At 43.6% G+C, this 13,006-nt stretch overlaps 1 protein-coding gene across 2 annotated transcripts in view; it reads left to right on the forward strand.

Annotated features, from left to right (window-relative positions):
* Positions 1-453: 453 nt before the first annotated feature.
* Positions 454-13,006, forward strand: part of LOC115103765 (keratin, type I cytoskeletal 18-A-like) — a 29,831-nt gene continuing 17,278 nt past the window's right edge. The window contains exons 1-6 of one of the 2 annotated variants that reach the window (XM_029624685.2): positions 454-655; positions 2,280-2,548; positions 2,841-3,045; positions 8,542-8,624; positions 10,426-10,579; positions 12,492-12,773. In XM_029624685.2, the coding sequence (XP_029480545.2) occupies positions 2,848-3,045; positions 8,542-8,624; positions 10,426-10,579; positions 12,492-12,773 (717 nt within the window). In that variant the 5' untranslated portion in view covers positions 454-655; positions 2,280-2,548; positions 2,841-2,847. The other variant, XM_029624683.2, reaches the window with a different exon arrangement.

Genomic DNA, 13,006 nt, shown 5'->3' on the forward strand with positions numbered 1-13,006 from the left:
TACAAATCAGGACTCTAGTCTCAGAGGTTGCATAATGAGATCATGCTCAGACAAAACCCTCTTGGCCGTAGCTTGAATGCCTAATGGAATAGGTTAAAAAAAACTGTTTAGTTGTCATAATTGCTTGTGCTCTTCTGCCTGCAGAAAACACCTAGAGCAATGAATGTACTAGGGGAAACAGGTTAAGGAGTATGAACTGAAGGTATTGGGTAGCACTGTCAAGATCAAGATCAACACTTGACCTCTATCAGGTTTTTACTTGTTCACTTATCTTTGCTCCGTGCCTGCTTGCCTGATCCCCTCAGTTAATTGCGTGCCTCAACGTTCCCTGCAAATGTCGTGCGACGAAACTGCGTCCTTGTGGGAGCAACGCACCGCAGGGTCCTGACTGAAACCGGCTGGAACGCATTCCCCCCCGTGCGCATTCACGCACATTTTGTCATATGTTGTCCCAGGCCGCACACGCAGAAGAGCTTGCTGCGCCGTATTGTTTTCATCCGGTTAACGACGCACACGCAGAAGAGCTTGCTGCGCCGTATTGTTTTCATCCGGTTAACGACGCCACTATCAATCTCGCCCATCATCATAGACATCAAACCATCATACCAGGGGGATAGGCTGCGGGCCAGCGCTGCGTGGGCGTGTATGTGTGATGGTAAGAGCCCTAACAGCCCCGCGTTGCCTCTTACTTCCACCTGCTCTAGTTTTCCCTTTGACATGCTAGTTAGGTCTCACCTGGTTTCACATTTTGGTCTGGTGGATGTGTGGGTCTAGCATTTCTCACCTCTCTCGTCCCTGTCGGAATAGACTCTCCTATGACTCTCTCTACTAGTATGCACTTGTTATGGACCAAAGCCAAAACCACAGGCACTGACTTATTGAGGGAAACACTTCAATGAGAGAACATTATTTTTGCCCATGAAGTGTTTCCATGGGGATATTGTACTATAGACTCAAGACAGACACAGTGTTTGTAGCAGCTTTAAGTGTGACCTCATATTAATGATCCCTAGATCCTGTCTGTGAATGGTACAATGTAGGCGTGGCTGTTTACACAGAAAGGAAGAGAAACCCTTTATTGATCCAACAAGTAAATCCCACAGTCATCTGCTGCCTTTATCACCTAATGAGGTAGATTGAGAGTGCAAAGGGCTGGAAAGGACTTGAAGGTGCCTACTCCGGGAGGGAGAGAGAGAGAGAGAGAGAGAGAGAGAGAGAGAGAGAGAGAGAGAGATGACTATGAGTTGTGTTACCTTAACTCACATTCCAAACACCCTGTCAGAGCGGCTTAAACTGGATGTTTTATTGTGCTTTTTCCCATCAGACGTTCACCGGCTTCTTTCGATGCCGCGCCCACACCTTAACTACCTCAACCATATGTCTTATCTTATCACCTCACCTGACTTAAAGCTCGTATTGTTATGATGTATGTTCTGGTGCCAAAATGTCTAAGATCTTGGTTAGATGAATTGATCATGGGAATAACATCCTCACATTACTTGAGGTAAAGTCATAAAAAAAGTCAGTGAAAGACTGAAAGAAAGCTTGATGGTTGCCATGACGAATCAACACACATTTGGTAACTCCTATACAAGTAGAACATTGTTGTCAACTTCAAGAGGATGAAAAAGTTGTGTCCTGCGAGAATGTCTGGAAAATGATCTCACTTGCCCCCCCAGACAGACAAAACACACACACACACACACACACACACACACACACACACACACACACACACACACACACAAAACAGGCCAATGAGAGGGTAGTGGTAGTCAAGGGAGGAATTGAGCAACCCATGTGACACAGCACAAAGTTCAGTGTTTATTACAGGCTGCTGATCTGATGAGTAAGTGGATAGACATTAGTTTCTCATTATTAATTAAAGTGTAGTATTAGTAGATACTAGATATGTTGTTTACACACGTACAAATGTGCAAACAAACACACACATACGCAAACGCGCACAAACACAGACACACAAACAGAGTGTTGTCGCAGTGTGTGCCTGAACTTTCCCTCCACACAGGGCTCAGTAATCCTGGACCAGAGAACACAAAGGGCCTCAGAGCGCTGGTGATGTAAGCAGCAGTGTGTCCAGCGAGTGAGCGTGTTGCTTTACCCCAGCACTCTCCCCTAGAGCACTGCTGCAGGCTGTGTTTGGGGCGGAAAGAACCTGGCCCTGTCATGGCTGACCCCATGACAGCTGACACATAGTTGGTGCGAGAGCGGTAGCGAGACTAGCCCTAACCCTACCATTCCTATCTGATCTGTCACAGACAGGGGACCGTCTTTGACCTGGGACCCAGTGGGAAAGTGAAAGTTGTTCGAAGCAGTGGAGAAGAATGTGGTCCAGCTCGGTCTAGGAGGGGAGGATCAGGAGCAGCTCGCTGCCGCGACCAGGGACTATTGAGACTGGTGCTTATCTTACTGCTGTCAACACAAGGTGCTGCCTAGCCTGGAGAGAGAGAGAGAGAAAGAGAGAGAGAAAGAGAGAGGGGAGAGAGAGAGGAGGAGAGATAGTGAGGGACGCCACGTTGCCTCACAGGTGAGTATTGCTAGGTAAATATTTACCCAGTAAACACCTCATGGGTCCGTATTCTCACCAGTATCGGTAGCAGGCAGGGCGCTGCCTGCCAGGGTTGCAAAGTGGGTAGAAGTGGCTGTGTTGTTGACGTATGCTGAAATTGAAGTGCAAGAGGTATTGGATGGCATAAGTGTTTACTGTACGTTTGGGTTGACCCTTTGTATCAGACACTCTCCTGAGTTGGCGAGGCTGTAAGTGTTTGATAATACCCCTGAGAGGAGTTTGTGTGTATTTTTTGGTGTACACTGCATAGGAGCATCATGGATTTGCAGCAGGACTCTCAGTGGACCATGCAGGGCCTCAACAGCCGTCTGAAGGGCTTCCTGGAGCAGGTAAACAAGCTGCAAGAGGCAAACTTGTGTCTGGAGGGCCAGATTGCAGACTGGGGTCTGAGGAACGCTCCGCACCCCCAGGAATGGACCCAGCAGGAAAGCACTGTGGACGACCTTCGTTCCCAGGTGAGACTGCCATCTATTACCTTTTTAATTGGTCCAAACATTGAGCCCTGAGGGACCCCAACTCATTAAACAGTCCATTTGTTTGCCAGTGATTATGCTGAGGTACTGTAAATGCCTAGATTTGATTGAGCTGGTGTGTTGTGGCCATACAGTAGCTAGTAGGACTGACTTTAGGAACCTAACTTGTGCTGTATATTATCCGTATCATTTTTTACCAGAGTAGACCAAAGCCGACAAAAGGTCTCTGAAAATAGCTTGCAAAGCATCTTTACTTCAAAGGTGTTTTCTTGCGTGCAGGGTTTTGGCTTGAGATAGATACAGCATTGACTGAACAAACCGGTTTTTAACAATTTTCAGTCCTGGCGATGATTACACTTAATAGCAGTCAAATTAAAACTGGTATATGACAACCCAGACAATGTCAACTGTTACAGAGATTGAGAAGTAGTCTCATACTCTGTCAGGACATTTGGAAACAAGCCATCACTCCATTGTCACACACAAGAATGTGGATCCTTTTATTGCTTTAAAGGCCGTTGCCCCAGAAGACCATTAACACAGGCTGCTGTAATTGTCAGCTTACATGAGCTGATTGGAGGTTTTGCAACCACTCCTTGATTTATGGTCTCTGAATGTGAATGGAGACAAAGGCGAAGAAAGCACCATGATCTGACCTATTAGTATTGAAGCCAACAGGAGGGTTGACTTTTATGCCCAATTTCACTTTCAGTGAGAGTGTTGCATAAAATATGAGCGATTGCCAGTCCATTGATCATCATAAAGATCCTTCATGCATAGCAGCACTGATACGGTACCTGCAGGCGTTACCATGTGACAACATGTAATCTACAAATGTACATAGACTACCGGTCAAAAGTTTTACAACACCTACTCATTCAAGGTTTTTTCTTTACTTTTACTGTTTTCTACATTCTAGAATAATAGTGAAGACATCAAAACTATGAAATAACACACATGGAATCATGTAGCAACCAAAAAAGTGTTCAACGAATCAAAATACATGTTATATTTCAGATTCTTCAAATAGCCACCCTTTTGCCTTGATGACAGCTTTGCACACTCTTTTGCATTTCTCTCAACCAGCTTCATGAGGTAGTCACCTGGAATGCATTTGAATGAACAGGTGTCCCTTGTTAGAAGTTAATTTGTGGAATTTATTTCCTTCTTAATGTGTTTGAGCCCATCAGTTGTGTTGTGACAATGTAGGGTTGGTATACAGAAGATAGCCCTATTTGGTAAAATATCAAGTCCATATTATGGCAAGAACAGCTCAAATAAGCAAAGAGAAATGACAGTCCATCATTACTTTAAGACATGAAGGTCAGTCAATACGGAAAGGAAGACCCAGAGTTACCTCTGCTGCAGAGGATAGGTTCAGTAGAGTTACCAGCCTCAGAAATTGCAGCCCAAATAAATGCTTCACAGAGTTCAAGTAACAGACACATCTCATCATCAACTGTTCAGAGGAGACTGTATGAATCAGGCATTTGTGGTTGAATTGCTTCAAATAATCCACTACTAAAGGACACCAATAAGAAGAAGATACTTGCTTGGGCCAAGAAACACGAGCAATGGACATTAGACCGGTGGAAATATGTCCTTTTTGATTTTTGGTTCAAACCGCTGTGTCTTTGTGAGATTTACATTTACATTTACATTTAAGTCATTTAGCAGACGCTCTTATCCAGAGCGACTTACAGGGTGAACAGATGATCTCCGCATGCGTATTTTCCACCGTAAAGCATGGAGTTATGGTGTGTGGGTGCTTTGCTGGTGACACTGTCTGTGATTTATTTAGAATTCAAGGCACACTTAACCAGCATGGCTACCACAGCATTCTGCAGCGATATTCCATCCCATGTGGTTTGGGCTTAGTGGGACTATCAAAATGAGAAAAAAAATCCAGAAAATCACATTGTAGGATTTTTTATGAATTTATTTGCAAAATATGGTGGAAAATAAGTATTTGGTCACCTACAAACAAGCAAGATTTCTGGCTCTCACAGACCTGTAACTTCTTCTTTAAGAGGCTCCTCTGTCCTCCACTCGTTACCTGTATTAATGGCACCTGTTTGAACTTGTTATCATTTTAAAAGACACCTGTCCACAACCTCAAACAGTCACACTCCAAACTCCACTATGGCCAAGACCAAAGAGCTGTCAAAGGACACCAGAAACAAAATTGTAGACCTGCACCAGGCTGGGAAGACTGAATCTGCAATAGGTAAGCAGCTTGGTTTGAAGAAATCAACTGGGGGAGCAATTATTAGGAAATGGAAGACATACAAGACCACTAATAATCTCCCTCAATCTGGGGCTCCACGCAAGATCTCACCCCGTGGGGTCAAAATGATCGCAAGAACGATGAGCAAAAATCCCAGAACCACACGGGGGGACCTAGTGAATGACCCGCAGAGAGCTGGGACCAAAGTAACAAAGCCTACCATCAATAACACACTACGCCGCCAGGGACTCAAATCATGCAGTGCCAGACGTGTCCCCCTGCTTAAGCCAGTACATGTCCAGGCCCGTCGGAAAGTTTGCTAGAGAGCATTTGGATGATCCAGAAGAAGATTGGGAGAATGTCATATGGTCAGATGAAACCAAAATATAACTTTTTGGTAAAAACTCAACTCGTCGTGTTTGGAGGACAAAGAATGCTGAGTTGCATCCAAAGAACACCATACCTACTGTGAAGCATGGGGGTGGAAACATCATGCTTTGGGGCTGTTTTTATGCAAAGGGACCAGGACGACTGATCCGTGTAAAGGAAATAATGAATGAGGCCATGTATCGTGAGATTTTGAGTGAAAACCTCCTTCCATCAGCAAGGGCATTGAAGATGAAACGTGGCTGGGTCTTTCAGCATGACAATGATCCCAGACACACCGCCCGGGCAACGAAGGAGTGGCTTCATAAGAAGCATTTCAAGGTCCTGGAGTGGCCTAGCCAGTCTCCAGATCTCAGAAAATCTTTGGAGGGAGTTGAAAGTCCATGTTGCCCAGCAACAGCCCCAAAACATCACTGCTCTAGAGGAGATCTGCATGGAGGAATGGGCCAAAATACCAATAACAGTGTGTGAAAACCTTGTGAAGACTTACAGAAAACGTTTGATCTCTGTCATTGCCAACAAAGGGTATATAACAAAGTATTGAGATAAACTTTTGTTATTGACCAAATACTTATTTTCCACCAAAATTTGCAAATAAATTCATTAAAAATCCTACAATGTGATTTTCTGGATTTTTTTTCTCATTTTGTCTGTCATAGTTGAAGTGTACCTATAATGAAAATTACAGGCCTCTCTTATCTTTTTAAGTGGGAAAACTTGCACAATTGATGGCTGACTAAATACTTTTTTGCCCCACTGTATGTGGGAACTCCTTCTACACTGTTGGAAAAGCATTCCAGGTGAAGCTAGTTGAGAGAATGGCAAGAGTGTGCAAAGCTGTCATCAATGCAAAGAGTGGCTATTTGAATAATCTCAAATATAAAATATATTTTGATTTAACACTTTTTTGGTTACTCCATGTATGTGTTATTTCATCATTTTGATGTCTTCACTATTATTCTACAATGTAGAAAATAGTCACAATAAAGAAAAACCCTTGAATGAGTAGGTGTTCTAAAACTTGACCGGTAGTGTATGTATGACATTTCCTCACACTTTCGCCTGGACTAATACCTGGAATATTGATTTCTGTGGAACCCAGGACTCCCTGGAAAACAGTGGCAATTGTTACTGAGTGGACTATTCTGGCTAAATAAATCCAATTAAATTAAAAATGTATGACTTAACATACGCATAACTGATAACATTCTTCAAATCTTCCTTTGACATGAATTCATGATTTATAGTAACAATTGACTTTGTTATGTGCATCTTCCTCAAGTCCGGTTTCAGTCCTAGACTAGTGTTATTGTTGTGGGTTTAGGTTTTAAGACCTGGCGCCACCCTCGTTCTATTTAGAAGCATTGAATGACGAGCCATAATAAGGAATACTGATACCCCGTGTAAATAGCCAAGTTATCATTACTCACTGTGTATTTATTTCCTGTGTTATTGTTTCTCTATTTTTCTCTCTGCATTGTTGGGAAGGGCCTGTAAAATAAGAATTTCACTGGTAGTCTACACCTGTTGTTTACGAAACATGCGACAAATACAATTTGATGTGATTTCATTTTAAATCAATCCGTTAATGTTCAGTTGGAGAAGTGCCCTGTCGGACGAAAACAAGCCGCTAATGTCTGGTTTGTACTCTCTCAGGGCTATGAATCAACACAGTCAGAGATGAATAACTGGCAGAGCTAAGATAATGGAACGGGTAATTGCAATGAAAATATGATCATAACCTTTGAGGCGGTTGTTGTGAGCAAAAGCACAACACAATAAAGTCCAAGTTATTCCTGACTTTCTTCCTTCAGAATGGGTGTGTTGGCCTTGAGTAAGCATTGTGCCATTGTGATTGGCAAAGGACGAGTCAACATTGTTTGCTCAAAAATGGCCCTAGGTTGTACAGCAAGCGTTCGAATTTCAAAGATGCAAGGGATTTTGGGTAACATGAGTTAAAGTTTCATGTGCTCACATTGCAGTTAACGCCAAACATTTATGGCTTATGAGGTCAAGTACTAGAATCCCTGTGAGAGGCTCTTCGGCTTGAATAATACCTGTGCCACAACTGCTTCAGGCCTTGTCTTAATGAACCCGAATCGTGGAACGTCATCATGTAATAAATCTGACTCACTGAGCTGGTGGCAATCTGACACGCATGAACAGGCAGAATATTATTGCGCAGTCGTTTCAATGAATGTGAAGTGGCTCAACCTCAAGTGATCTTATTCTCACAGAATAATGAGCAATTCCAACTGATTTGTCTAAATTGATTAAAGGGATACTTTTTTTGGGGGGGGGGGGGGGTTGGCAATGAAGCCTTTTATCTACTTCCCCCAAAATCAGATGAAATTGTGGAATCCATTGTTATGTCTCTGTGTACAGTATAATTATTTCTCGTCTCTGTTCCAACTTCCTTTCTCTGATGAACTTTCAAAGGCGTCTCTCTTTATGCTGCTGCTAGTGTGTTAGCCTTGTCCCGTACTCTATGTGCGGTAGCCAACTCTTCCGTCGGTCAATGTCATGCCACACAGTATGAGACGAGGCTAGTGTAATACAAGGAAGCGAAACCTTTACTGCAGTTGTTCTATTGCGATAAGCCTCCCCCGTATGTTTTCACATTAAAAACAGACCCCAATTCGATGCAGCACCTGGTAATGTGAACTTCCAGTGTACTGAGGTGTATTCGTATGTGATGTCATGTTTCATTGTGTTTTCCTAACTATTGGACCGATAACGTTACATGGATCAACAAGATTGAACACATTCTGAAATCGATCGTGTTTAACACGCTTCTCGTCGCATCTTATTCCCTTCCTTGTTATTTTTGTCTTGTGTGTGTTGACTGTGTTTTGGTTCTGTAGGTTGGTAAGCTGCTGATGGAGAATGCAGAGCTGGTGCTGCAGTCTGACCACATGATGTCCAGGGCTTCTACCATCCAGGCCAGGTCAGTAGTGTTTGGGACATTCTAGGTCAGGCCTAGAATACTATACTAATACAGTAACACATACACCCTCATAGTATTTATTATCATCATATCTAAAGAAAACAATGCTATACCATAGCAGTTCTGGAAAAATCCATCAAATCCTACTCCTACCAATTTCAGTCTATAACACTTTAAATGCACCTCTTGAATAACAATCAGATATTTCATTTTCCCCTGCAGCGATACTTTATAATCACTTCTCTACTGTAGCAGCAGTGCAGCCCGCACTTTGTTGTAACTCGGCTAGTTCCCACTCCTGCTCAACAACCTGCATACAAATCGCAGCCCGGCTGTGTTGTGCCTCGTCAGCACTTTCCCCATCGGTATTGATGCAGAGTGACACACCAGCCCCCCTGCTACTGCCAGAGAGCTGCGTGCCAAATGGCACCCTAATTCTTATTTAGAGCACCACTTTTGACCAGTGTGGTCAAAAGTAGTGCACTGAATGGGGGATAGGGTGTCATTTGGGATGCAGACGGATATCCATTAACCCCTGAAGGGCAAGGGAGGGCAACAGCATGCAGACAACTATGAGCTATGAATACACACCTCCTCTATTTATATACGGTGTCCTACTGGCCTTACCTGGGCCACTGTCACAATGTTGTCTGCAACTCTGTGCCACAAGGTTTATATTGTGTTTCAAATATATATGTATTGCTTGTGTACTTGTTGACATTTTACTGCATCACTAGGCGCTAGTAACATAAGCATTTCACAGCACCCGCTATAACACCTGCTAAACCGTTGTACGTGACCAATACACTTTGATTTGATGTGCGTGACTGTGACTTTAGCATGCTGGGAAGTGAGGACTATTGCAACTACTGAATGACTGTTGCAAGATTTTTTCCGTACTGTATGATAAGGTCTTTTACATGATCATGTCAGAGCTGGTGAAAGGTCATTAAAACACATGGGAGCAGAGATTGCAGTGTGCAGTCTATTTACCTTGACCTGGAAACACTTGTATATCTTAAAACATCTTACTGCAGTGGGCTACATCAGGGTCACACAGAGTGATTCTTGGCGGTCTTAAACAAATCTACTTTGAAACAAAAGTACACACCTCACACACATGGTTCTGGGCTTAAAAACAGAAGACACCATGTACCATGTCAGATATAGAGTTTGCATCCCACTGTTACACTTTATATACAGTACATCACAGAAGACTGAATTATAACACAACCGGTTGACATAGAAACACCATAGTTCCGTCGTAAATAAATACAAAACATCTTTGTTAATTATGAAATTATGAATAATATGAATAACATTCCACCCGTGAGGCCAACGAGGGTGTTTTTAGTCACTGACTGCAGGAAAGGGCTATGCACCTGCTTAGATACAACGGATGTGGGGCTGTAACGTTTCCCATATACTGTGTCACGGTGTTTACCTACATGCACAGTCTGTGTAGCTGTTTCACCACCCATGTAGGTTACCCTGGCTAGTTGAACCAGAGTCGGGTACATTCAGTAGCCTTACGTTGAAAAACATTTCCCTATGTAACCCCCACCACCTCTTGGTAACGTATAGGCCTATAGCTGCTTTGCAAAGACCACTGTGGTCAAGGCTAAATACAAGTCAATATCACCGACTGAAACATGGAAACAGGGACTACCTGTCCAGTAAGAAACAACAACAACAACAACAAAAAAGGTGTTCTTCGATTTTATTGTATTTTTTCCCATTGAGTGCTCTAATGAACACAACCCAGTTGATATGATGAGATGTGTCGTGTGTCCTGTCATAGATGTGAGGCGGAAGAGGGGCGGACCAAATGTCTGGAGCAACAGGTGGCTCTGCTGAGGGAGAACCAGATGAGGGTGGAGCAAACCAACATGCAGCTGGAGGCGGAGCTACACCACTCCATGACAGAGCTGCAGGACATGCACCAGGACTATGCGGTACGGTCTTGTGCCAGTGTCCGTGTGCATGTCGCAAGGGTCTGTACGGTTGCGGACAGCTGCTTTTGTTCAGTAAAGACATCCGTTAAAAAAAGGTTGAATAAATACTGTAACATTCGTTTGTAAGGAAGCCTTAACTTTAGGCTATTTACTGTAAAAGTCCTATTGAATTGTGTTGGGTTGCATCAAAAATATCGACATTTAAAGGAGATGCATCTACTGCTTGTATAGTTCCATCTGAGCCACTGGCTTAATCCCATTCTTTAACTTGTGGTTGAGTTGGAGACATGAATCCAACACATCATTTGTTAACATGTCGACAGGTTAATAGGCTATTTTATTTTATTTGGTATACAACCAAATATCAACATTTGAAGGAGATTTATCTCTTGCTTAGATAGTTCCAGCTGTGCCACTGACTTTAATTCCAGTTTATCTCCAAATTAATAATTGATATGTTGATGAAACATCTGCATCTCAACCAAATATCGAAGTTAAAGAATAGGACTGATTCAAAACAAACGTTGATGAATGGGCATTTCAAGTTTGTTTTGTTTTGTTTCAGTCCAATTCTTTAACTTCGATTTCTGTTTGAGATGCAGACATGAATCCAACATATCAATGATTAATTTGTAGACAAAGAGGAATAAAAGTCAGACTAAGTCAGTAGCACAGATGAAACTATCCAAGCAGAAGATACATCTCCTTCAAATGTCGATATTTGGTTGCGTTGACAACCAAAAACATTCCAATATCACTAAATATCATTACAATCAACCAGAGCTTGAAGCCATTGGCCTATTTCATTGTCTATTTTTCCAGTTCTGGGTTGAATTGAAATAATAACCATTTTTTTCTGATACTGGATATAACGTTGAAGATCTGACATTGTTTTAAAGTTACAAATTGTTGTACAAGGTTTGTCTATGTTGAAATATGGTTACCATGATGACACAATCCTGTGGTTAAAGTTTCACCCTCAAAACAACAGTTTACGTTGATGACTTTTTTTCAAATCCAATGTATTTCCCACGTAGATTCCACTTCACAATACATCAAAAAATGATTGAAACAACGTTGATTTAACCAGTTTGTGCCCAGTGGGAAGTGACTCTGGTAGGGGTTATCCAACTCTACGTCCTGTTCCAATTAGGAGGAAATTAATTTACTTTTTACTGATCAGCATCCAGTGCGTTTGTACAGTATATTCCACCTTTGATAATTCCCACTGTCTCGTTCTTTTTTGAATGTTTATGTGCGGAGGGGAGAGAAAGGTGAGACGAGAGAGGGAGAAAGAGAGAGAGACAGAAGAGAGGGGAGACGAGACAGAGAGGGAGGGAGGGAGGGAGGGAGAAGCAAGCTACTGTAAAGAAAGAGCAGCGTCTCAGAACACCTTCTCCTTATTATCCCATTAACCAGACACCTCTCCTATTGACCTCAGTGGAAAGGCTTGTTAGGTTTCACACCATCCTTTCCCTTTCAATGCATTCCTGTCATCCTCCCACCCTTCTCTCTCTCTCTTTCACTAACCATTTTTATTCCTGCTGACTAATACTCCCCTTCCCTTCCTCCACTCAGGTCTTTACGTGATCCAGCTACTCTCTCCCACACACACGCACGCACGCACACACACACACACACACACACACACACACACTGTCCCAGACTCACAGGCTCAATAACAGACTCCCTCCCCTGCATTGCGTGTGTCTGATCTCACACTGTTCTCTCTCTCTCTCTTGCTCTCTTCCTCTGCCCTCGTTCTCTCTCTGTTCCCTTTTCTCCTTCATTCTCACGATCCATCGCCTCTCGCTGTCACACACACACACTTGTATACTCTCTTACATGCATATATCTCCCTGTCTCTCTCTCCCTCTTCTCTCTACCTTTCACTGGTTGGCTCATTGTTCAGGCAGCCCGTGCTCTGCAGCAGCAGCGGGCCGACTCTCGTGATGCGCTGCTAGTGACGGCCACAGCGTGGGAGGAGGATGGCACAGGGATGGAGCTCTCCCAGCTCCTCGACCGAATCGGGACGCAGTGCGACCGCCTCAGCCTCACCGGCCTAAGTCGAGTCCCAGATGACCGACACCCCGGCCTGGCCGCCGGCCCAAATCAAGCTCCATGCTCCGCTGCCGGGCCTAGCCGTTTTGGAGCCAGACTCAGACCCCGGGCCCATGGAGGGTCTCTCCCACAGGTACGCAGTGTCCCACTGCCTTCGTCCCTCCGCATCTCTTCATTTCCTTCCATCCATCCATCCCTCTCTCTGTCTTTCCTTTCATCCTCCCTTGGCTCCCTGCCACCTAGTCACACCCTGACCATAGCTCACCTCGGCTGTTTCCAGGCAACGCAGTGACATGTGGTAAGATAAGAGGAGTTGGTTTAATTTTGATTTGTTGTACTGAATTAGGGGTCGGAGCTCTGAGGTGG

Source organism: Oncorhynchus nerka, linkage group LG21, assembly GCF_034236695.1.
Source record: "Oncorhynchus nerka isolate Pitt River linkage group LG21, Oner_Uvic_2.0, whole genome shotgun sequence".
NCBI lineage: Eukaryota > Metazoa > Chordata > Actinopteri > Salmoniformes > Salmonidae > Oncorhynchus > Oncorhynchus nerka.